Below are 25,169 nucleotides of genomic sequence, written 5' to 3' on the forward strand. Positions count from 1 at the left end.
CTCTTTCGCGGTCCAATCATTTTCACACATAGATATAGCGTTGAAAGGAAAAACGAACAGGATGAATTCGCCCCCCCACCCTAGTTACATCTAAATTCGCTACTCCTATTCTGTTCTCCGCGGTGCCATCCACTTACCGATCGACGAGAATTTTGTAACGTGAGACCCCACCGATCAAGAAACAATTTCACTCAAGCCGTCAAACAGAAAGATTCTCTAAAGTACGACGCTGTCAGGAATCAATGAAACCTTTCGGAAAACTTTATAAACGAACAAGTGTAATTTGTATTTTAACATGCGAAGCCAATTACCTACACAAGCGTAACAAAAGAAATAACTATTCCACAGTTTCTGATGGGAGAAGAAAATAAAAAAGAGAATCTTTAACTCACGGACACGATCGCCAAAGGCATTCATACTTCCGCTTTCTATAACCTGTAGACGGCCTTTCTCTCACTTGGACTACCCGTTTCGAAACACAATTCGCCGAACACAAAGTAGGGCTGCAACATCATGGGAAACAAGGTAAAACACACACACACGCACGCACGCACACACGTGTTAAGACTCGCGAATATTACATTCATAATAATCATATGAGTATCATAATCTTAACTTGTGTACATAGTTCGCTCGATTACCTAATTAAGACAGTTCGGAACGGTATACAGATAAAGAACATTAGTGAAACAAACTAATATTCCAACATTCTTCTCTCTCACGTTCGTTCTTACATACACACATTCTTTCGTACGTTCTTACATTCAGGCATACGCATATTCTCTCTCTCTCTCTCACTCCCTCTACGTACATGTATATATACATACATATGTGTGTATAATCGGGGGTACATATGTGTTTGTATGTGTGATGATATCGCGTATACATACGTATATATACATATACAATTATTATTTAATACTTTTAACAAAGGATACGTCGTAACTATTTCAGCGCCCTGAGTCGAAATCAAAGATACACGGTAAATAATACGAAAAATGAAACGTGGAAAGCGACACGGGTGCGCCAGTAGGATTACGCCATATACATATACATATATTTATATATACATATATATATATATATATATATATATATACTTCTTTAAGATATTTATATCTTCAACGTTGTATCTCTCGCGTTAGTATGTTTTTTTTCTTCTTTCTTTTAGTCACGTGTTGATTCGGATCACGCGAAAATTTTACACTAATACGAGATGCATGCATGCATATCATCATCAGCCAATTACCCAAAGTGACCCAGCACTTTCCGAACGAACCGTACCAGCATGTTCTTTCGGACAACAGTCAGAAGGTGAGGTCTTTCTCTCGTCTGTGTTTTTTTTTTCTTCTTTTCGTTCGCACATCATTTCTGCGCGTAGAACATATTCGTATAATTCAGCCGGAGAATCCTGACTCTCTTGTAATATTATAACGTGTTTCGACGTATGTACGTTTAGAATCATGACGAGCCGATCGACGGGCTCTCTCTTGCGCGTCAAGGAATGCTCTTTCTCTACGGCTCTCCATCTACGAAAAATGATTTCCCTTCCGGCCATGGTTTCCGCTGACTCTCTCGCGCACACCACGCGCACACACACACACACACACACACACACATTCTTTCGCGCGATAAACATTCATTCTATCGTGTTCTACCGTCTAATCAGTTTCACCCACGCCCGAGGGAGATTACTGGAAAACGCTACAATGTCGATGCAGTACTATCACAGTCAACTCTTTTTACGGAATAGTCGCATCCACGCTCATGGAATTCTAAACGCAGTACGGCTTTTTTTTCTGTAACACGGCTGTAAGTTCTCTCTCTTTCTCTCTCTCTCTCTATATATATATATATCTTGCGTTTTAGTTGCCTTGTACAATAGTCTCCCTCTGTGTATGTCCTTCGTTTATTTGTGTATATGTGTGTGTGTATCAATTTGAGAGTACGTATATGTGTGTGTCTCTGTGTGTGTATATATATATATATGTATATATATATATCTCCTTTAAGGCAACCGCCGTAAATTGAATAAATCCGCATATACGATTATACTCGATCAGCATGTAGAAATGTAACGAGGAATCCGTCGGCGCCGTCCTCTTCTCTCTCCTCTCCTTGGACACGATGATTCATCCGTGTGTGTGTGTGTGTGTGGAATATTCTTCGGGGGAAGGGTGGACACAGGGCCAGTTTGTCGTTACGAATTTTACGTAGAATAACGAGAGCAAGCAGGGCACATTTCCTAGGCATATTACACAGTATGTACAGAATTGGTGCTTCGTCCGCTCGGCTGTAACTCGAATTCCTGAAACAAAGAAGATCACCGTCTGGTCCTTTACCTCAAATCACTACGGAAGATACACAGGGGAATTCCTTTTCCCCCATTGGCTAAACCTGTATATCTCCGTTAGGATACCTAACTTAGGTAACTTATTAAGTTATCATTGGCACAGCGTAGCTCTGAGGCGCGTATCGAATACCTTAGTCAGCAATGGAAATCTCTGATAATTTTGTGTACAAAAGAGATTGAGAGAAAACGGGTGGTCGTTCGATACAAGCAAATGGACCGAGTGCCGTTAGTGTGGATCACAGTCTGTCGGAAATGTGTGAGAGGACTCTTTTTGTTAATTACAACGGAAGCGTTAATTACAGTTAATCGGAGATCTGTACAAAGTTTCTCAAGTGTTCGTTCGACATCGATCTGTTCTTGATCGAGAAAATCTCTACCGCGCAGTGAGACGAGGGGGATAGATACCTAATCTCTTCACAGAGCACCGAATGGATCGAGTTGGACTGCATTATTTTGTGGTTGTGCAGCAGCCTGGGGTTGCTGCTGCTGTGGTTGTTGTTGTTGTTGTTGCTGGAGGTTACCGCCCATCATGAGATTCGCGTTGGGCATCATCATCGGCGCGGCTCCTCCTGCAACCATCATGCCACCAGGACCGGCAGGTATTGCGTTCATCATTGGCCTCATGCCCTGCATGCCCATTGGCACTCCTTGCATTCCCTAGGGACACCAGAAAGCCGCCCGATCAGATCCCATGCCCTGTACTTCTGGAACGTTTTACCATTTTTTTTTTTGTTTTTGTTTTCTCGAGTCCATTTGTTTTTCAGGTTCTCTTCCTTTGATATTCAACTCTCATTTCCAAGGACTCGACAGACCACTTGTTTGCGTAGGAACCGAATAAAGGTTAAGTATTGGTCGTGTTTGTAATTTATTAGACCGTCAAAGCTTGTCGACGGTTCGATTTGCTGTTTGTAGTGTTATGATTCGAGACTGGATATCGTACAGTGATGTTACAGTAATGTGTTTGGATACATAAAGTGTATTTACAAATGTTTCTATTTACAATAAGAATATCCCTGCTCGCACACAGTATTCCTACTGGTGAATAGAATATCCACGTGTGGGCAGCATTCGAGTAACACAGAAAGAGACAGAAAATCTACTCTAGACTAGAGAAACTAGTGTTCCGCGACTAAAACACACACGTGTGCATCCAAAATGTACATAATTGTATGCAGAAGCGAGGGAGAACCAAGGTGCAGTAATAACAGTAGAAATTTCAGCATTACAGTGGACTATTCCAGCGATTGTATGGATATATCTCTATCAGAGAAACGTGTCGATCTGATTCAGTTGCCACTCAGCTATTCAAAGGATTAATATTTTCTTAACAAGGTACCTTGTGAAATTTCATACACATTCCTTCTTTTCTATGGAGAGTTAGTAACGACACGCTTTGTTACACTGCGGCGGCAACGTGAAACAGATAGGTTGTGTTTTTTCCACAAAGTCGAACTTACCAGAGCTGTAGAATGGGGAGGAAAGCCCAGGGTGGTTGAAGGAAGTTGCGTCATTCCTTGACCCTGCAACAGCCGGTAGCATGCCATATGCCATGCATGCATCGTACAACTAAATGTGCTGATTAACAATCACCGGGTTTCTTTTATGTTCTAACTAATACGTAAGGCACATATAACTAAAGGGTAACGAATCTCTATTCTATTTCTAGTGTTGCTCTAAGTAAATAGATTTTTATATATATAAATATATACAGGGTGTCCCAAAATAGCTTTGACTCCCGGAAATGAGAAGTTCCTGGGATGATTTGAAACAACTTTTCTGCCAAGGAAGAAATTATTTCAATCACCCTAGCAATCACCCCTTTCAAGGGCTTACATGTATTCTGGGACAACCTGTATATGTTCCTTGAAAAACAGCTTAATGAGCAACGAAGCAAGCGTGCTGGTGCCGAGTCGTGTACCGATTTACGACTGACCTGGGACGGAGGCGGGTCAGGAAAGAAGTACACAATTCTCTCTGTCTAGTTCTCTTTTCTCGGCCACTGAACTTGCTCATTAATCATTCACTGTGGCGTGACCGTTATGTTTGAGATGTTTTTCTTTCAGTCATTTCGCGAACCGTAAACAGAAGTATATAAAACAAGCGAAACGGTTATCGTGGATATACGCGGAATATTTATAGTAAACAACATTTCGATAACGTGTAAGAATAGCATGCTGATAACGATTCAATGTCAACTAGCATGACTGGATAAGGTATCGACACACTTATCAGAGAGGAGGGGGCAGAAGAAATGGTATATGGAGCAATAACATTAACAGGTTCGTGGTGCAATATCGTCCTAAAGGGAGATAGTACGATAACGACGATGAAGGACAACGTGCCGATAACAAATCAACGGCTGGAGAAATGAATCAGCACGCTGAGTCACTTACCATTGGACGGTAACCAGCGCCGGTGGTGGCTGCCATTGGTTGCGGTGTCCACCCAGCTGGACCACCAGTCTTGGCAGCGTTTTTAGGCGAATTCCACTGCATTCCCCTGCGAAAAATATTCGGTTACCAGTCTCCCCGATACAAAAAACCATTATTAACCCTCGAATGGCAAGGTCGGTTTACGGTAGCTTTTTACAATATCGGTACTACGGATTGGATGGGCCCCCCAAGTTCCATAAGGTGACAAGTCTACTTGTATACCTTGTCGATGCTATAACTTGGGTAGGATACGATTCAGACCTTACCATTAGAAGGGTTTAAACTGTTTACTCACTTGACTTGCTGCTGCGCGCTCTTGTTGATAGTCAGATTCTGGGCAAGACTGGCAAGACTGCTGTCCAAGTCACCGGTCAGGACTTTCCCAGTGGACGCCACGTTCGGCTGCTGCCCTGCCGCTGAAATATGATTATCTCCAGCTACAGTGGCAGGCATCAGGACCGAGTCCAAACTGTCAAAACCTAAGCAACATCTACGTCAGCCAAAGCCCCACAAGCAGAACCGAAAATGGTGCGCGTATTTTGTCACAGAAATGAGAAAAATAATTATGTTTTAATCTAAGAAAAGAGCATGGATCTTTACGCCAACGGCTACTGCACGATGAATGAAAAAATGATGGACAATAATGTCTACGAGTGGAAAAGAAAAAGATTCGAGATGTTTAAAGAAATGTAACAGATCATTCGAGGATCAATCTTTGTACACGTTACACCAAGATGCCATGCTTTTTTTCTTCTAGAAAATTATTTGAAAAAGTGTGAACACATCGATCATTTATCTATTTAAATGACAAACTAGGTGTCTCCTTTATCCTATAATGTATACACAACGTGAGTGATTATAGGCAAAAAATGATTAACTAATGAGATGATACGTGTTCAAGCATAGCAGTGTACATTTAATGACCGCAGAACGAATAAGAATCGCTAATACTGCCAGTCTTGGAGTACGTACTCTATGTCTACGGACAACTAAAAACTCGTTTTATTCGATCGAATAATTTCAGCCTCCTCTATTACTACACAGTCTAACAAAATGACAGATGTATAATCGATCTACCACGTTAACAGCTAATCTAGTATGCATATATGCCAAGTGTTCCAGAGTCCCGTTACAACGAGAAGCAGCCAACTATGTTACACACATCGTCTATTCACGCTGTTGCTACTTCCTATTCGAAGTCTACAAAATCCGATGTGAACACGGTGTTCCTCGCTACCATAAGCAGAAATCCGTGGGTGAAAATTCATCAAACAGTGTTTCAATCGTCGATTGTTAGACTACGTTGCAACCAAATCAACTGGCTAGTCGGGGCCGTGAGACGAAACTCACCTACAATGTCTGTGGGAGAATTACTTCATACTTATATATTCGGCGGCTACGACAACTAACAATGGAGAGAAACGCAGGTCTAGTGGTGGGTCTTGCAAACCGTTCAAACGTGTGCTTGGACTTCCGTCACGAGTCGTTTCAACTGGCCAGAGGTTTCTCGAAGCGAGGCTATTCAAACCTTGTCTCGATAACTCGGTTTGGACCGCTAACCCTCATCCGTCCCTTGTGTCAATTTGACACAGTTTTCTTCTCCTAAGAAATAACGTTATTCTTTCATGTGTAGATACATTTTTTTAGCGGACGCTTCGTGACTTTTACTTTAAAGATTTGTGGACTCTCAACTCTATTCCACTAAATATATTGCCAGGTTGCGTACGCCGGGGCAACCAGCACAGAGGGAGCTCTGAACACATTGCCATTTCACTCCCCTACAGCTCCGACCATTGGCAATATAGTAAGAGTCCATTGTATTAGTGTTTACCACTGGGTCGATTTGACACAGAGAGACAAATTAAGTTGGAAACTGTTAACAAACATCATGTGATCACAGAGGAGCAAACACGTGTGAACAAAATATCCAGCACGTCCACTCATAAAGGACCAAACACGTTTGGACCATAGATCCAGGTTTACCTGCGGACCCACCGCTACACGCGGGTACAGACAACTGAGCCCGATAGAGTACGTATTCCGTGAACCTCCAAAAGCATCGCCGATACTTTCCGTCAGGGCATGCAAAAACACAACAGAAGAAGAAGAAGAAGAAGAAGAAGAAGAACCATCAATGCATTCCCGTCACCTGGAATCGGCTGTTTTGCCGGGGAACCGTATCCCGCCGGGACTTGGGTGGGAATACCGTAGCCAGCGGCTGCGGCCATCGGTCCTCCTCCTCCACCAGGCATACAAGGCTGCCCGGTGGCGGCGGTGGCTGTCATATTACCGGCCATATCGAACATGCCGAAACCCTGTTGCGTAGGAGGAGAAGGATGTGCTTGTTGCGAGGATGTTAAGGCCTGTTGCTGAGCGACGGGTGCCGCGCGTGACGGAGACCCGCCCAGTGCCATACGAATGCTGTCGTTCAGATCGTCGAACGCGCTCTTGCCAGGAGCGGCGTTGGCCATGCCAGCTTGACCAGCTGGTCTGCCACCCGCCGCTCCGTGTACCATTGTCGACAACGGTGACGCGGGTCTCGCCGCGCCACTCGCGCCGGCGGCTGTCGCGGGAGGCGGCGGTCTGGGAGGCGGCGTGGCAGTGGACTTAACACCGCCACCGGAGGCAAGGGTCGCAGCTGGGGACGCGGTGTCTACGGCCACGTCCCCGGCGCCACCGTCCGCAGCGTGTCGGAGCACTGCAGAGTCGCTCCCAAAGAGGTCTGCCTGACCGCCAGCGGCAGCACTGAACAGGTCTCCGCCGTGATGCGATTGTAGCTGTTGCGACTCAGCCCCGCTACCGGGATTCTCCTGGCCGGCGGCACCCTGTTGCTCGAAGAGACCGAAAGCGGCTGCTGCGTTGGACTGTTGCTGCGACGGCTGGGAACCGAGGGAGGGGAAGTCGGACATGAATGGGTTCGGTACAGATCCGGCCGGTCCTGGGGCACCAGCTTGCGCAGAAAATCATCAATGTGCATCGATTAGCTTCACACGCAGACGACTCGGTTCGGTTATAATATACAGGGTGATTTAAAAATTGGTCCACGCTTCTAGGGTAGTTAGACTCGGAAAATTATGAAGAAATGTCCTAGAAGACATGGGCCGACAAATATTTACGGAGTTATGAACAATGGTTTGAACAATGAACTTGTTTACTAGGACATTTCTTCGTCATTTAACCAGTACTATCTACCAGTTGAAGTTATGAAACCTTTTCTTGGATCATCCTGTATATAACTGGCGAGGTCGTCGAGGAACTGCGGGGTTCGCCTTGAGAGGATCACACCGTGAGCGCAGCGTGCACACCGTTCCGCGTGGGGAGGACTAAACAATGAATAAAATGGTCGGGGGATGAGAATGCCGTGTATGTGTGTGTGGATCGCGACGCGATAAGAAACATCGTTGCTCTATGGAACTAACAGGTATATACGCGGTGACGTTATTTTTGGCATCTATGAGAAACCGTATATAACACAGTCTGTTGATTTGATATTTAATGCGATGATACATATTAGGGATACACTTCAAATGTATCGCCATCATTAGCGTGTGTGCCCGGTTTCTTTTGATCTTGTTGTAACATCGATGCTTCTTACCCACGTTTCGACTTAGTCTCATACACCACGAAGGACATTTACTCTCTCAAAGTCTGATTGTTAAACGTTTTCTAATTAGTATCCGAACTATGGGTTCATCCTTGTGTATGTGTGTGTGTGTGTGTGTGTGTGTGTGTCTTGCTGGATAGGAATGTCCCGGGGACATTCCTAGCAGGCAACTTTTTAAATCAGGATTAACACTTGCACAGGCATCGGTCACCTATGAATCTAGACAATTTAGTAAGATGCAACGTTTTAAGCGGTTATATATTTTTTGCGGCAAGAAGAAAAGGGGGAATGTATTATGTACAATGTGTGAACGTGGAGATAGAAAGAGAGAGAGAGAGGAGAGTGAGAAAGGAAGAAATGGTGCAAAGAATAAAAAGTTCTCTTGTAAATTCCGAAGAAATAGGATACTTACCGGACTGTGAGTCTTGATTACCGAACACGGACGAGAAGCTGTTATCTGTAACAAAGTTATTATTTGCCGGTGGCACTGCGGCGAACCCTACAAACCAAAAATAAAAAGGCACCGATGAGAAAACGTGTAACAATGACCACGACGTCGACGACGATGATGTAGGTTAAAAAATAAATACACAGTTGTAATGATTTTGATAAAAAAGAAAATAAGAAAAAAAAACAAGAACCTATATTTACCGTTACCGTTAGTCATCCACATGTTGTTCTGCGGCTGCGTGGCGGTTTGACCGGGTGCAGGCTGCGGTGCACCAAACATATCAGCGAACGGATTTCCCGCTAACTGGAGCAGATCATCTGACGCTTTTTGCGACTGAAAGCAGCAACAAATGGAATGTTTAAGCGGCTAAATTATCAATCTCACCGCGACGAGGTGAAGACACGCAGCGCCGGATATAATCAAGCGTTCGTTAGGATCAAATGATATTTAATTTTACTTGGAATAAATTTCAATTTTTTAAGATTAATCTATGTTATTGTATACCTGACTGTCATTGGTTCCTGTCGTCGGCGCGCCGAACAGATCCACGATTGGCTGATCAGCGTTGTTCGTTGGTGAACTGAGGAACGGATTCGTGCTTGGCCCGGTCGATGGGGATTGCACCTTTGCCTGGAACGTCCAGGTGTACAATGAAATCGACTTACTCTGAACACTTACACTACTTAAATACTAGTACCACAGACGAGATATAAGAATAGGCCTAAACTCTTCTGGGACTTGATATCCCATAAAAATCACGCTGGTTTGAGTACACATTCCACACAAATGTTTCTGATTTCAGAAACCACTAATAAGGATTTCAAGAACTACTAATAGGGGGGAACCACTAAATGGTACGGGAGGGCTTCTGACGCCCCCGAAGCATGTGACAGAAAATTACCATGCCATGTTAGGTCTATTCTTATATCTCGTCTGTGCTAATACATAATCCAAATGGTCCTTTCCCCTGGCCACAGAGTGTGCAAAAAAAAAAGGTTCTTGTACCTTGTACTGGTTCATAGCAGCCTCCTCTTCGGCGAGCGCCTGCTGCCTCAATGCTTCGTCGATGTGTCCATTCCCGGTGTGGTCGAGGCGATTATTACTGGCTGCTGTTCCAAACGCAGTACTGGTGGAAGACAGGGCGGACACTCCCGACTTTACATTCGTTCTATTGCTGCTTTTGGATAATGATTGGGCACAATGGATGTGTTCTCGAGATGGAGCGGTGTGGATCGACAGACAGAGAAAGAGAGAGAGAGAGAAAGATAGAGAGACAGCGAGAGAGAGAGGGGGGGGGAGGAGCCAGGAGGAGAAGCCGTTTCAGCGTAGTCGAGAGTGTGGCCGAAGGAGCGAAAAGGAACGTTGATCATTGAAAACAAAGGAAGAAGACAAACAAAAAAACAAAGAAACGGTGTAATATGTATAAAGATATAAACGATGTGTAAAAATGTTTCAACTAGTCAGTGCACCCAACATACGCCCCCACACAACCACGCACTTGCAACACCAGGCACACATGCTTAATGCAACTTGTTTGTTATTTTCTTTGTACAGAAATCTTTCACACTCGGCAATATTAGCCCGGCTACTTATGTATTCTTTTTTTTTTTTTAGAAATTAAACCACACAAGCGACTGTACGTAAAAACTCGTTTCACCTAATAACAGTGTGTGTACGTGGTGTTTTACATTAATCAGTGTAAACGAAAACACAACAAAAAAAAGATACGTTTCTCCCCTTCTCTTTGCTACTTTGCTACAGCACACACACACACTTGCACGCGCACACACGCATATACAGTAATGCCTCGATAAGTGGGACAATGATCAAAGCAGAAAGGTTGTCAGAAAATTATTTTTTTGCCCCAAGCCCAGACTCTGCTCAGCTTCTGTTTATTCTGTTTTAATTGGTTCCGTAGGGGGACTCGTGTCGCATTCATCGAGGAATCATTGTATACAGTTTTACTTATGTGCAACAAAGTATCTCGCCTAGCTTCTAGCTTCTGATTTCTGTATGAATCAAGTGTCGGGTATCAAGAAAGAAAATTGTTGTGCAACAATGTACAAGCCGATCGTTAAAGATTGTATATTTTGGCCCCGGGTGATCGGTTTTTTAATTGCAAATGGTGAACACAATCGAGTGACTACTGTACACAGAAGAGATTTCAATCCTACAAACGTGTCTTTTATACATCGTACGTGTGAATTTCGCGATCGTAGAATGGCTAATTTGGCTAATCAGGGTTTTATTCGAAACTGTATAGAGAGTTAAGAACTGAAGAGAGAAAAGAAACCTTCGATACGTGCAATAATCAATGGTAAAAGTATGAAAAATATATATGTATATATATATATATATACATATTCTGCGGATGAAACTCAAGTACTCCAGATTTGCAAGCCAAGTGAAACTTCAGCGAAACAAGATCTACTGCTGCTGCTCAAAAATTACTGATCATCTGTGACAATCAAGATAACATAAGAATACAGAAAATGAACATCAAATAGAAACACATCAACTATACAAGCGATCCACAACTTTTGAGTAACAGTGTGTATAGTTTGCAGCTCGAACAAAAAATATTTACCTAGAAATCAAGAAACAACAAACAATTCAAGATACGAACACAAGGCTGAATAACTGCAACCATATATAAACCGCAACGTAAAAGACTAACGAAACACAAAAGAAGGGGGGTGAGGCGAGAAAGATCTCTCGAACCAAAAAGAAAAAAGCATATCTTTCCAAGCAACTTAAAGAAACAAAAACAAATGACCACATTACCTTTCACCCTACAACTTACAAAAACATTTTACGAGGAACACAGAATGATCATCGGTCGGATGTAAAAAATGGGATTTGTATTTTTGTGTTTGTTAGAATTTGTTGAGCAGTAACGAAGGAGACAGTCTGTTGGGGAATTAAATACCTATACACTCTTGTTGATCAACGCTACTATGCTTTTTCTTTTTCTTTCCAAACAAAGATGTACGTATCTCGCGGTCGATCACGTTTCACATTTTACCTTTCTACTTGAGAAATTAACGTACAGAGAACGTGAAACATTCTTCGAAGTTAGATCTCGTATTTAGTCCTACTCTGAACGTTAACACAGAAGATTCAGTCGTATATACGAATTTGTAATCGACGTACCTTGCAGACTGCGTGGGAGTGTTCGCCGCAGAGCCTTTCTTCCCTTCCAGCGAGGCAAGATGCTGTTCCAAAGCGTCCAGTAAACTACTCGGAGCCTGAACAAATCCTATTATTAATAAATGGTTACCTGTTTTTTTTCATGGATATATAAAAAGTTTAAATCCGTAATAAGACGTCACTGACAGCGTATACGAAGCATTTCATTACCTTTGTTAGATCAGGTATTTCTCCTTTATCAATGCCGACGTTCTGAAAAAGCGGTTGAAAATCAATTCTAAAGGATTACCCAAAGCGACCTACATACTACGAACAGTGATACCACCTTACCTCGGCGACTTTCAAGAATTCACCGACCCGATCCATTCTTATGAGAAACTTCTTGTATAAGTCTAGGGCCTCGCGGCATTGCTTTTTATTCATATCAAAATACTTTTCTGGAATTCAAGGAATTAACGTCTCGTAAAGCGTGTCTAGAATTTCTTTTTGGGGATAAAGAAAGTGGAGGAATTGAACGTCGGATGTCTCACCTAACAGATTAATAATGCCATCGTTGTAGCAGGCGAACAGTCGGATCAGATCTCGAAAAAGAAGCATGAAAGCCATATTTATGACCCCATTCGTGAGATCATTTGCTGTGCAATCGAACTCCAAAAGTGCGTCCAGCTGCGACTGCAACACCGGAAGAGTCTTCAGCAATTTCTCTGCATTCATTGTGCGCAGGGTGCCAACCTCCTTCCTGGAAGAGAATTTATTATTAGTGTTTTATCTCTCTGTGACTGAGATTTATTCCTAAAAAATTAACATCTGAACATCACAAAACACTGCGACTATTTCCTTTTTTATATGCTTCCTCTTACCCTCTCTTCATTTTACAAAAGTCGAACGCCACGGTCCTGTAGGAAAGAGCCTTCTCGTTGAGGTACTTTGCGTATCGTCTGATGAACGGTGACATATCATAGCCTGACGAATAAGAAACACAATGATTCGTTAAATGCCAATGCCACGGTGAATGGGGGAAACCTTTCCACGACATTGCATAATTCCGGATAAAATAACTGTATATTTCGCAATAGTTCGTCACGTTACCAAGATTAATGATCGTGTGAAAAGTAAAAAAGTCAAATTAATTCGGTGCCTTTACCACAGACAAGGTATTTGACATTTCATCAAATGTATTTTTCTTAGCCCACTTTTATGGGGCGACCTGGCCCCATATCCATTTTAGTGTCACTATCCACCGCAGATTCTCCGTTCTAATAACGTAGAGGTCGTTAAAATCACAGGCTTTTTGAGGTGTCGGTAGTACAGTTTTTAAAACGTCTATTCTTATACCTCGTCGGTGCCTTTACATTGTACAGGTATGGGTAAAATTTGAATTTAAATATTTTCCCGGCTATCTACGATTTCTCGCAAAAACACCATGTTTGTAATTACCGTTGATCGAGTTCGATCCATTGACATTATCTACAACATTTCACAGGATCACCAGCCTTGTTGGTAGCAACACAATTCATTTCAGAGTCATTTGATACAGGAGAGAGAGACCGAGAGGAATTTCTGATGGTGCAAAAACATCTGCGTGCAAGTGCAGCGCACAGGTGGAAGCGTGGGAGCGTTATTAAAATTATCGATCCTGACACGCTTTCGGTCCGAAAACGAATGGAGTGCGTCACGCGAATAAATTCGTCTCGGTCTATCCCTGTGGAAAAACGAAAAGAAAAATGACGGTTATAAATTTCATTAGAAAGAGAAAAGTCCCACAAGAACTTGTTGATCCCCGAGAGAATTTCTAACGGATTTCATGCGGTTTGGATCACACAACCATAAATTTTACATTATAAAAATACCAACAGCCTTCGGTTATTAGCTGATCCAAAGAGTTATGAACTCGGGAGAGATTAGACAATTAGGGAGACAGAAAAGGAGTATGATTAAGTGTTAAACTCACCGATACATGCTCCTGCAGTTGCCGTATAGAGAGAAAATTAGTTCCAAGTTAGTAAATCATAGACAAATGCCAGAGACAGATAGCTGTAGATTGCTAAGAAGTTAGTGAGAGAGATCATCAAGTTTTTTTACTTGAACCTGGATAAATGTGTGCACACATGTTTGAAACAAAGAGTTAACTAAAGATCTGAATTAAAACCGCAACTAGATATCCGGTGGATTCCTGATAAATCTTGCAAGAAACGAATCCACAACGTTCAAAGTTATTAACAATTTGTATTGTGCACGCATGCATAGTGCATTCAACATAACGGTAACGTTACGTTCAGCCGGAATGGTTAACAGTTCAAAGAAAGAAAGCAAAAACAATCTCATACTACTTGAAGTGGTTCAATCATCTATTTTTTTACCGATCACTGGCTCGACATGTTAGAGAAGATTCGTAATAAATATTAATAATAATATATTCCACGTCGATTTTTGTAAATTTACAGTTTTTGAATCTACCTCTGAGGGATTGCTTTCCAACTTATCGAAACGTGTACTCGTCCGACAACAATATCAGAATTATTTCTAGATGCACGTAAATATTAAAAAAGCAGCTAATTGAACCACTCGACTCGGAAGTTAATGCAATATACTCCTTGAAGTAGAGTGTTCACCTTGCAGGCCGCTTTTGTCAAGAAAATTACTGAGCTGAAACGTGCTGTTGCTGGATGCCAGATACTGTGTGAACCTCTGCAACAGAAAGGTCAACGCACGATTAATACACATAAGAACCCGTCGAATACGACTGCAATTGTACATATGACTATCGACGTTACGCGAAATAAAAAAAAAAAACAAAAATGGCAAAGGAAACGTGATTCTATGTAATAACACGTTTGACACGTGATAGAGTAGTCCTGAACTACGCGTGTTCAAATTGCGAACGCTGGACTTCGATCCAGACCATTCGATCCCGAGCATACGTTCATGCAAGGGCGACGACACTTCCCCTCTTCAACTCATTACTGAACCTGAAATGAGTTAGACGACCTCTGAACTAATGTAAATAATACTCTGAACGAACGACTGCGATTCACAGTCCACCGACAGACACTGTTTTCCACGGTATTCCGAGGGCCCGTAACTAAATTTCAATTGCTATTTCGTTCTCGAATATTTTCTTCGATTCTCTATAAAGTATCGTTACCATCTACCGTTGCGTTACCGATCGGACCAAATGGATCCTCTTGAACTGCACAGTGCACCCAATGTAATCAAGAGTATAAAAGAGGGATCTGGAATCGGTATAATGGAAAGCCAATTAAACGAAGCAGAAACGTCGCCCTTGCATTTGTTTTCCTTTTAATTAAATTCTTCGCCGTCCTGTACGGAAGAGGCTCGTCTACCTGCAAGAGGAGCTCTCGTCGAGGAAAAGCTCTTGTAAGTTCCGTTTTGTATTGCAGAAAGATCTTTTACCTCATTGCCGTAACAAAGCATATGGTGCACCGTGATCAGAGCTTTGAAAACCACCGTCCAATTTGTGTTCTGGGACCGTTCGATCAGCAGATTCGCCAGCTGCGGTATCGACACATTCGGTTCGTTCGTGCAGTGGATTAAATCTGAAACGAGAAACGATATTTGTAAACTATTTATATTATAAAAATATTTGCTTCATGTTCGTGTAACGGTTGCCGAGTAATTTCAATAATTAAACACTGCCTGGTCCCTGCGAATTTTTCTCTCGATTGCCTCTTCGGCGCAAGAGCACACGTTCTTCCAGAGTAGTGATGGCGATACGAAAATATCGATATTACCGGTACCGATACGCACAATTAAATTGGAAGTAATAAAATCCAAAAAGATACAAAATAACGATATCTGAATTGAAAAGTATCGATATTCGAAATATAAACCGATATCGCCCATCGCTATTTCAGAGTCTTAAACGATTAAACGCAGCCACAGTTCCAGTCCCAATTCCCGTTAAACAGGACGGACAAATTCCCGTCTGGAAGTAGCTTTATCGGTCCTCTGGACTGACAGAAGATATCGCACGAGCGAACAGAACCATTTAATCTCCCTTGTTTTCCCTGCATCTGTCGGAACGGGCATCTTCGAGCTCACGACTTGGAGTTACACCGTAACGACCGCTAATTGAAAGAGCAAAGTGTCAGAGACCACGGATTCTCTCTGAGTCTATTCTCCAGACAGCGTACACATCGCGATGGAACGCAAATCGTGAATCGATGGCTCGTCCCGTGAACGAAGAAAAACAAGGAACAAGAGCGAACCAGTTATCCGTGGCGCTTCCATTCAACCTGACGCACGGCGCCCGGACACGTCCAATTGGGAAGCCGTGAAACGGTCCATTCAACGAAATCAAAGTATTTTCCGACAAGGCGCTGTTCTGTCCCATCTATCGAATGACCTTGAACGACCAACTTTGCGCCTCTATAGTTACATTTGCATCAGAGTGCATATATAACTATGGATCCTATATGTGTCTATGTACACCTAGGAGCAAACTCGGCTTCCACTAGGGGAAAAAGTGGCGTTGGAAAAAGGCCTCCTAAAATTTGGTATCGGGAATTACTGAAATTTATAGAAAATTAATATTTGATTTAACATTTATTTTAGTACCTGTGATTAATTTTACCAAGTGGTAGGAGGCCCTTCTCTTACGCCACTTTTTCCCCTGGCGGAAGCCGAGTTTGCTCGTCAGTGTACATACTCGACACTATCATTCAACAATCCTGTAAATTCATTGCGAAATAAGCTTGTCATCTACCAAAAAACTGTACGACGTCGAACGAAGTATTACAGTAGAAAGATTATTAATTTAACGGCAACAAACGAGGAGGAAAAGCTCGACTGGCTGACACAAAGGGCTAAATATCGCGGAGCTGTTTTGCAACCGGTTTCTAAGAATAACCACATACACGCGTTCAAAAGCATCGGTGTTCCGTGGGGCACGAAGGAACGCGTCAAACGTGCCGCCACGTGTCGCCTGGTGCTGTTTACAAAAAGAAAAAAAATATCCCCTGTTCCTCCGCGTGTCAACAACTATTTCCTGTTCCTGTATCGCGAAAGGTCCTCCTCTTTCTCTTGCACAATTCCAGGGGCGGCGGTTCGGCTTATAGAGAACCTGCAAAACACAGCCCCGATTGTGTGTGTGTGTGTGTGTGATTTCTCCGCGTGGCCACGACTGTTTATTTTCAGAGAAGAAAGTGCATCGCCAAGCGGGACGTGCCAAACCGACGACGTGCACACGGGCGACCTTGCAGCCGCTTCCTCTTCTAATAATGAACGTTCTACCAAACAAAAGGAAAACCGTTTCATCCCCATTCATCGTGTGTGGTCCTGGTTCGGCAAATGACCACCACCAAAAATATATACAGTAATGTCTCGATGAGTGAGACGGTCTTGGGTCTCTCATAAATTTGTTTTGTATTCGAAGCTGAACCTTTGCTTAGCTTCCATTTACTCTGTATTGATTTGTTCCAGAAGGGGACCCTCCAACGCCGTAGTTCGTGTCGCATTCATCGAGGAATTACTGTATCAGGACAATGACGCCATCCCCAATCATTTCTAATTCGCAGGAGCTCGTGAACCTGACGTTTCGTTTGCTCGCCAGGAAAGACAGCGTAACAAGTGTGGAAGCCACACCGTGCACGCAGCGGAAAATCAATAATCGACCCTTCGCCAAGGGCGCCTCTTGCAAGGTGGTGGGTGAAAAAAGGCGCTGGAAGAAGAGAGTAGAAAGAAGTGGGTTAGTAAAGTGGTCGAGGAACAGAGAGAAACGAAAGGAACAGAGGGAAAATACCAGTCGCGTGAGCCCGAACCCACGCACAGTCGGCTCGGTGACCTTGAACCCAGCAACGTTTTTCTTTTTGCTTCAGGTTCGTCGAATCGGCGACAGACTTAACGCAGGAAGTAATTTTCCGAGTGCTCCTGGTGGTGGCTCGTTGCAATCGATCCGAGAGACCTCGTCTCGGTCTCCCCTTGTTTGCTCCTTTGGATTTATAAATAAACAACGGTTAGCAACGACGCGTGATCGTATCCACTGCGTATAACATTGATAACATTGCGAAGAGACGTTTATCGAAAGCCCCATTGGGATGCAAGAGGAAATTTACTGATCGAACAGCTGTCAGTGATTAGCAGCACGGCGAAAAATTCACGGAGAAATACACTTACAACCATGTTTATCGGACCTTATCTGCAAGTTTCGAGGGGTGTGTACGCTCAGATGTATTCCCCGCGTTCGAACGGGGGCGTCACCGATAACTTGTTTTGGTAAGACGATAGCTGCCCGCAACAGTCACCGGGATCATCAGCAACAAATGGAAAACATCAGAATTTAAATATTTCTCGTGTCCGTTGGCTCGCCACGCTTCGATCTTCTGTGAACCTGTTTTCAGTCACTGAAATGCCAACGGTGACTTTTCGAACTTATTCCAGGATTAAGGGTGTCCAGTCGGTACGAAGTTATCGACAAGGGACATCTAGAATCGGAAAACACGAAATTTTCACTCATCTTACGAGAGAAAACGACTTCTTCTGACATGGGTGATTGAAAATAATTGTCGTACAACGATTACAGAATAAAAACTATGGGAGCAAGTGATGATACAAGCCAGAACTACCGATCGAATCGAATTATAATTGCCTGCGTCGGAAAATGGAACGTCCCCGAAGGACAGTCTATTACCATCCAAGTTAAGAAACAGAAGGCGTGAGAAAATCGTAACGAACCATGTACATATACACATACAAGGGGGGATATCGATGAGACCGGCTATTGTAAAAATCCTCGCCAGGCGATTCATCGTACAATGCTCGCTGCAATTACGCCGGCCCGAGTGAATTGCACAATAATCGACGGGGTCTTAGAATAGATAATTGCAGGTGCTTTTCAGCGTCATGCGTTTACATATTGAACCGTCGCGCGTTACGTAAATGCCGGTCGATAATGAATGAATTCATGAACGAGTCGTTGAACGTCAGAAGGCTGTCTGTCTCCCGCGAACGTGTCGATGAAAGAGCACACGTCGATACCGATCACGGGGGGGACGAGTAGAATCTGAGCGAAAGCGGTAATTCTAGTGCGATAAATTCCCATGTAATTGCGGGGAAAAGTTGTCGTTCGAACGAGCGCCCCCTCCCCCGCCGCAACCCGTTGTACATGTCCGTAAAAAAGGGCGACGCGTTGCCCACAAAGAGACGCACGGCCAAATATCATATCGACGGACAGATTGGTGCATCCACTTATTTTTAGTGTGATCATCGTTCATCGACGTGGCCTTCGAAGAGAAAGAGAACGAGCAATCGGTTACGATCGTGAGGTCATCGGCTGAGAATCAAGTGTACGGCCGATCGATACGCAGACGGAATCTCGGGGACCGAGAGAGGTAAACCGGGGGAGCAATGCTAGTGGGCATGTGCGAAAGTTCAGTGGAATGGTACAGTGTCTATTCCGAGATCGATTCGATCCTTCCTGATCCTCAGGGTCCTTCTGGAACTGTTCCCATCTTTCCTTCTCGCTCGGTAATTCCACTACCACCGCTTTCCAGTCTGAAACCGACCGAGGTAATTATTAAAAATTGTACGACTAGATGTCCGTGACCTAAAAAAAAAAGTCTTTAAGCCGTTGTTCCCAATGCAGCAGCGTGTGTGCCTTGTTATATTTCGAAAGAATTGTAGCATCGTCATTTTAGACCCGATCGCATAATCGAGGACAGATTTATGCCTTCTAAGGAAGAAAACGGTGGAATGGGCTCTCTTAACCTTACTGATTGTGTCACATTTTATGTAGTCTCTGTGAACGGTCGTTCGAAAAACGGCGACAAACACGACCGAGGAAACTGTTCGCCGCGTTTACAGCGTGTAAGGAATCCTCGAACGTAATATTTAATTGCCGTGTATAACCTTATCGTTAATTCCACGCGACAAGAAATATTCAATGATTCACCGATGACGCGTCAAGTCTGCGTGGCGGCAGATGGCAAGTTCAGATAAATATTATGTCGAACAAAGCCTAACATTCATGGTATTTCAAAGATACACACAGCGGTACGAATTATGATAAGGGAATCAGAGAGAAACAGAGACATAGACAGGAGAATAATTCGAACTCGACGGACGTTCAGGCGCGACAAAGGCATCATCATCGACGGGAATTCATTTCACTATCTAAATTAGCAGACCGGAAGAAAGACCGCGAGTTCCGTTCCACTGAAACGGAAACGTGCTCTCTCGGCCCTGCTAGACGAAACACGCGTAAACATTGCGATACAAAAACGATTCCAGAACGAACGGATAAGAAAAAAGCATATATCATTTTAAATTCCAATTCACGAAACACAGCAATGTCTGGAAAAGTGCGACATATTCATGTTGGAAAAGTTTCCAGCCAAACATAAATTTATTTTTTAACACAAAGTCGAGCCTCTGTTTAGTTTACCCTGTTTTAATTGGTTCCACAAGTTGTTCGTGTCGCATTCATCGAGGGTATCACTGTATGTGTGACTTCAGTCGGAAGGACACGGTTGACAAAACCGTTACACTTGAAACGAAAATAAGATATGTACATTCGTTGACTGACGAGCAATTTTTTTTCCTTGCGATAAGATCAAACGGGGCAATTGGTAATAATTCGTGGTGACTGAAAGGTGCAAAGACCCGAGGCGCGCGTCACGCTCTCCTACAGGGATGAACTTTTTAAATTGGAACAGATACAGGTCACACCACCTACGCATATAAGATACGTTCAAAGTTTCCTAGTCGGTAATCGATTTTTTCTTTACAGCAATCACTGTCAGAATTGGATCAACCGTGATGAATCGTTTACAAAATTTTACAAATTTTACAATAGAAGTCTGATCGAACGAGCAACCGTTATATCGTGTTTCAAGATCGTTGCGCTGTTTACTAACAATCAGAGAAAAAATTTTCTGGCCTTCGGAAACAATACAAAAGCCCCCCCCCCCATTGTGTCGATAACGACCGTGGATATAATAACGGGGGGGATAGAAATATGTGTACGTTTATCACGTACGGTGTGTACCGATAATTATCGAGTAATTCATCGGTGACTTTCAAATAAGCAATTTTTCGTTTCTGTTCTGTTCCAGGTTAAGGGAACGTTATGTCACGACGAATACAAGCCGCGATTTTAACGGCAACGTTCGTAAACCGATTATATCGTAACAGAGAGAGACACGAAACTTCGTGCGGTCACGACGAAAACTCGAGGAACTACTTTCCCGTGAAACATCTGTTATCAATAAGAATCCTGTCGCGCAAAAACTTTCACTGTTACTCAACTAGAAATCGTGGTTAATCGGTGACGCGTATCTTGAAATAATGCTTCGCGATTTATCGTTGGAAACGTCGAATGCGACGTAACATTGCTCTGTCGTGGAATGTGCTTGATTGAAATTTCGCATGGAAACTACGAAAAAAAGAAATACCGACGCTCCCCCCGTATGTCAATTTCTCGGTTATCAGTCCACATGTACAAGGTTGTTACCGTAATTGTAACGTACCTGACATGTAACGTGACGGCAGGTGCTTTGCCAACGAACTATGGAATCGATACGAACACCTTCTTTGTGTGCAGTTGCCCGCGGTTCGAATAGAAATTAGACCAATTTTTTCTCTCCCCCCTCGAGGTAGGGGAATCACACCGTTCGATCGCGTGAATGGGAAAAAAAGTCAACGGCAGCGAAATTCGAAACATCATTTCTGTTGGTAATTCGGAAAATTCGATGACTCACGTCGCTATTTTCATTTGTCACGAGAGTCACTTGAAATCAATGTTCAAAAGTGACTCTTGGAGACACGCGCGTGTGTGTGTGTCTGTGTGGCCAAGCATTTTCGGCCGTTTTCCTAAGGTTCGATCCTTCCTCGATCAGCTCTATTCCCTCGCGATCCTAGCTCCACGGGAAACGTGCACTATTAATCGTCGAAACGAGGCACTTTCCTCCGCGTTACACCTCGAAATGGAAAGTAACCCGTTAACGTGTAATCTGGGGGGGAGGGGAATAGGCATGAAAGGTGCTTCTGGTGCATTGGACGTGACCAACCACACACACACACACACACAGTAACGTCACACCTCCACTTGAAGTTCATGCACCTTAGAAAATTGTTTCTACTTCGAGACGTAAAGAAACATATTCATGTATCGTCTCTTTCCCGGAACGTGTATTCGCTTTCTTGCAGTCGGGGGGGACACCAATCGGATCCCATTGACATGTCGCTGGAAGGGACCACAACGATACGGTCTTAACAATTTTCACGTTCATCCTAATCGAAAAAAAAAACTCGAAACAAACTGTAGATAATCGTGGTTTTGTTCGATCGATGGGTCGTCAGGAAGAAAGTGTACTTACAGTCGAGATGCTTCTTCTTGGGGCCTATCATCTCCTCGGTGGTAGCTTTGCATACAGATTTCGCGAGGCCCTGCCCTGCGATGCTGTGTCTAGCTGCCAGCAGCCTGTCGTTTATCGTTTGTCCCGCCATACTGTCGTCTTCGTCGACGTCGTCGTCGCCGCTGTCACACTCGTCGAACTTGTTCGAAGCTCACGGCACACCGCTCGATCCGCGCGGCGGGGTCGTTTGTAATCACCTCTACGAGATGTTGGTTCCTCAGGGTGCGACGACAGCGTCGAAACAACGTGTTACACACACACACACAACCACAGGCGCGCGGGCACACACAAAGTCACACCACTAGCCCGTGTAACTGGCGAACGAACGCGAGAACCCAGCACCGAATGAAAGAAAGGGAGAGAGAAAGAGATGAAAATACGATGTGCCGCCGGTCCCGATCCGGTTCCCTCTGATGGATCGGTTTCGCAACGCCCCCGGGTGCCGGCCTGCACTGTCGAAATCGCGGCGATTCGATCGAGCCGTGAAGCTCTCTCACGTGCGCGTTAACAACTCAGCTGGGCGGACGACAGCTCGGCTCTCACCGCGACGACGGAAGGCTCTCGCAACCAGCCAATATGGCGACCCGGACCTCCTACTCCTTCGACGGACCGATTACTCCTGACAGCCAATCCCAGTCCTCTTCCATGAACACGGCCTACAGACACTGACGTCATACCACGCTGGTCAAATCAAGTCCCTCGAACGACACGTTCAAAGATATCCTGGGAGAGGCTTTTTTTTCTTTCAATTTCATGAATTAACATCGCCGTTTAACAATAATCCTCGATCATTTCCGAGACGTGCTTGTTCGATCGCTATTCTTTCCAGTCATGAATCGAACAGAACGTTTTTCGGGGTTCGCGTGACCTGAAAACGAGAAGGAGAATTAGTTTGAATGAAAGAGAAATGACATGTAATGTTTTAGAAATAGGGAATAGGAAAGGAGGATATCGTGAACAGGAGTTTGTAAAAAAAATATCGATCGAAAAGGGTGTCACCGTCACCGGTTTAATCGATAACTGTGGTCCAATTTTCTGCGCATATATATTCTCTGCCGTTTACTCCATCTAGGGTATATTTTATCAATGATCGAACGTAAGAACGAGGTTATTTATATTCTGTCATAAATTTTGAATATTGAGTATGTAACGAAAATTTGGGTGTCAACGTGGATAATATATATAAAAGTAGAAAAAATATGTGGCGCCGTCTACGGCAAAACGCTCAAGCTGCTAACCAATTAGTATTGCTTTCGCGGCAGTAGATGGCGTCACTGTGCAAAACAGCGGCCAAGTTTGAAAAATTAAATATTCATTAACGAATTGAAACTACACTAAAATCTTCTGTACTGATATTATTGAACAGTAACCTCCGTTTATAATTAATATTTAATTTTTTCTGAAACTGTAATCACAAAAGTAGAAAATTAATTGGCTAATAGTTCAAACATTTTCCCAAAGATGACGCCACGGGTGTTACGACCACATTTACAAATGAATTTACTTACTAAAATTAAATATTAATTATAAATGTCACAGTCAACAATTATATGCACATACAATTATACAAAATGTAGATGCAACAATCACTCTGACATTAGTAAAAAAAGCACTGTACTGTTCGATATATATATGCATAGATGAAGATAAAAAATATACATTATTTCTGTTGATTACCACAAATGTATATAGTTTTAAACATATATGCAACAAAGTATATTACGTACATACGTTCGTAACTACGCAATTTTATATTAGCAAATTGACACTAATAATCTAAATCAAGGAACATTTGTATTTATAATGCAAAAATGCGAATATCAATGTTGGTATGAGTACCGGCCAGCGTGGTAGAAATTGAAAGAAAGATTCTGGAATCAATTTGAATTTCAAAAGCGTTATATATAAATATTTTGCGAAAATGGGTACGTAGATCCAACGATTTATAAAGCAGTGGAAGTTTACAAGTTACGGAAATATTAAATGTTATCAAAACGCTAATAAGCGAAACATAACCATACTAATGCAGAATTGTTGGTGGTTTCAATTTATCTTTCATTAGAATAACGTTTGCATCGAATCAAATATATTACCTTTGTTTTCTTGTATAACTTCTTGTACCTTCTTATTATTTTTCAGCTGTTAGCAGCGGAGTATCGTTCGTGTTATCGTCGATTCTGACAGTTCTCGTATTCTCTGGAATGCAAATGTATAAATCCTGGCTGGCATCATCGCAACTGTACACCATATTGGGAGGATATATTGGGTCCATCTTATTTATATGCGTATTAACTGCTATAGGAAATTTAGAAACTACAGTATTTGGAAAATCGTTTCAGCAGAAGTTAATTCCTGAAGGTACAATAGATTCTGTAGTAGTGACACGTACGAAGAGATGAAGTAATTCAAAAATTTCTTTCTTTTCCAGTTATGTTCTCCTTAATCATTAGCCTAATAGCATCAGGATTGGTACATCGTGTTGCAACCACAACTTGCTTTTTGTTTTCCATGGTTGCATTGTATTATGTAAATCGAATCTCCCAAGAAACTTACTCTTTACCAGTGCCCGTACCAGTGGCTGTGCATACAAAAAAGAGAAAATAAAGGAACTATGCCATTTAATGTAACTTTTTCATTGCAGCATTATGCATGAAAGAGATTTCAATGGATGATTTTGTACCTATTTTAAATTACGTACTATTATATGGAATTCAAGCACTTTGTTACCAAATGTTTGTAATTATTGTATACTTTTCTTAAAATTGATTAAATGAGCTTGAGTACTTTTTCATACGAGTTGAACATG

General features: G+C 42.9%; 2 protein-coding genes across 11 annotated transcripts; one reads left to right on the forward strand and one right to left on the reverse strand.

The window, feature by feature from the left end:
* Positions 1–1,956: 1,956 nt before the first annotated feature.
* On the reverse strand, positions 1,957–22,972 carry LOC107189511 (phosphatidylinositol-binding clathrin assembly protein LAP). 10 transcript variants are annotated; one of them, XM_015578059.1, is made up of 17 exons: positions 22,325–22,972; positions 15,405–15,547; positions 14,603–14,678; positions 12,851–12,953; positions 12,521–12,729; positions 12,321–12,427; positions 12,201–12,242; positions 11,994–12,088; positions 9,846–9,966; positions 9,345–9,470; positions 9,041–9,173; positions 8,802–8,888; positions 5,081–5,264; positions 4,747–4,852; positions 3,811–3,873; positions 2,759–3,010; positions 1,957–2,308 (listed from the first exon to the last, which is right to left on the reverse strand). In XM_015578059.1, the coding sequence occupies exons 1-16, from the start codon at positions 22,452–22,454 to the stop codon at positions 2,768–2,770; spliced, it is 1,968 nt and encodes a 655-aa protein (XP_015433545.1). In that variant the 5' UTR covers positions 22,455–22,972; the 3' UTR covers positions 1,957–2,308; positions 2,759–2,767. The 10 variants fall into 10 exon arrangements, with proteins under 10 accessions (XP_015433545.1, XP_015433543.1, XP_015433544.1 ...); XM_015578057.1 differs by having other exon boundaries at positions 9,345–9,464; positions 9,846–10,014; XM_015578058.1 differs by having other exon boundaries at positions 8,802–8,846; positions 9,047–9,173; positions 9,846–10,014.
* Positions 22,973–24,284: 1,312 nt separating this feature from the next.
* On the forward strand, positions 24,285–25,149 carry LOC107189454 (protein KRTCAP2 homolog). The gene is made up of 3 exons (XM_015577989.1): positions 24,285–24,288; positions 24,503–24,721; positions 24,792–25,149. The coding sequence occupies exons 1-3, from the start codon at positions 24,285–24,287 to the stop codon at positions 24,965–24,967; spliced, it is 399 nt and encodes a 132-aa protein (XP_015433475.1). The 3' UTR covers positions 24,968–25,149.
* Positions 25,150–25,169: the final 20 nt, after the last annotated feature.

Source organism: Dufourea novaeangliae, unplaced genomic scaffold (assembly GCF_001272555.1).
Source record: "Dufourea novaeangliae isolate 0120121106 unplaced genomic scaffold, ASM127255v1 scaffold163, whole genome shotgun sequence".
NCBI lineage: Eukaryota > Metazoa > Arthropoda > Insecta > Hymenoptera > Halictidae > Dufourea > Dufourea novaeangliae.

Coding starts and splice junctions, on each gene's coding strand:
- LOC107189511 (XM_015578055.1), bottom strand. CDS start 22,454: ATGGCGGGACAAACGATAAACGACAGGCTGCTGGCAGCTAGACACAGC. Junction 15,548..22,324: donor CAAGAAGAAGCATCTCGACT/GTAAGTACACTT, acceptor TTCTCGTTTCAG/ATTTAATCCACTGCACGAAC. Junction 14,679..15,404: donor TGCTTTGTTACGGCAATGAG/GTAAAAGATCTT, acceptor TTTCTGTTGCAG/AGGTTCACACAGTATCTGGC.
- LOC107189454 (XM_015577989.1), top strand. Junction 24,722..24,791: donor GCAGAAGTTAATTCCTGAAG/GTACAATAGATT, acceptor TTTCTTTTCCAG/TTATGTTCTCCTTAATCATT.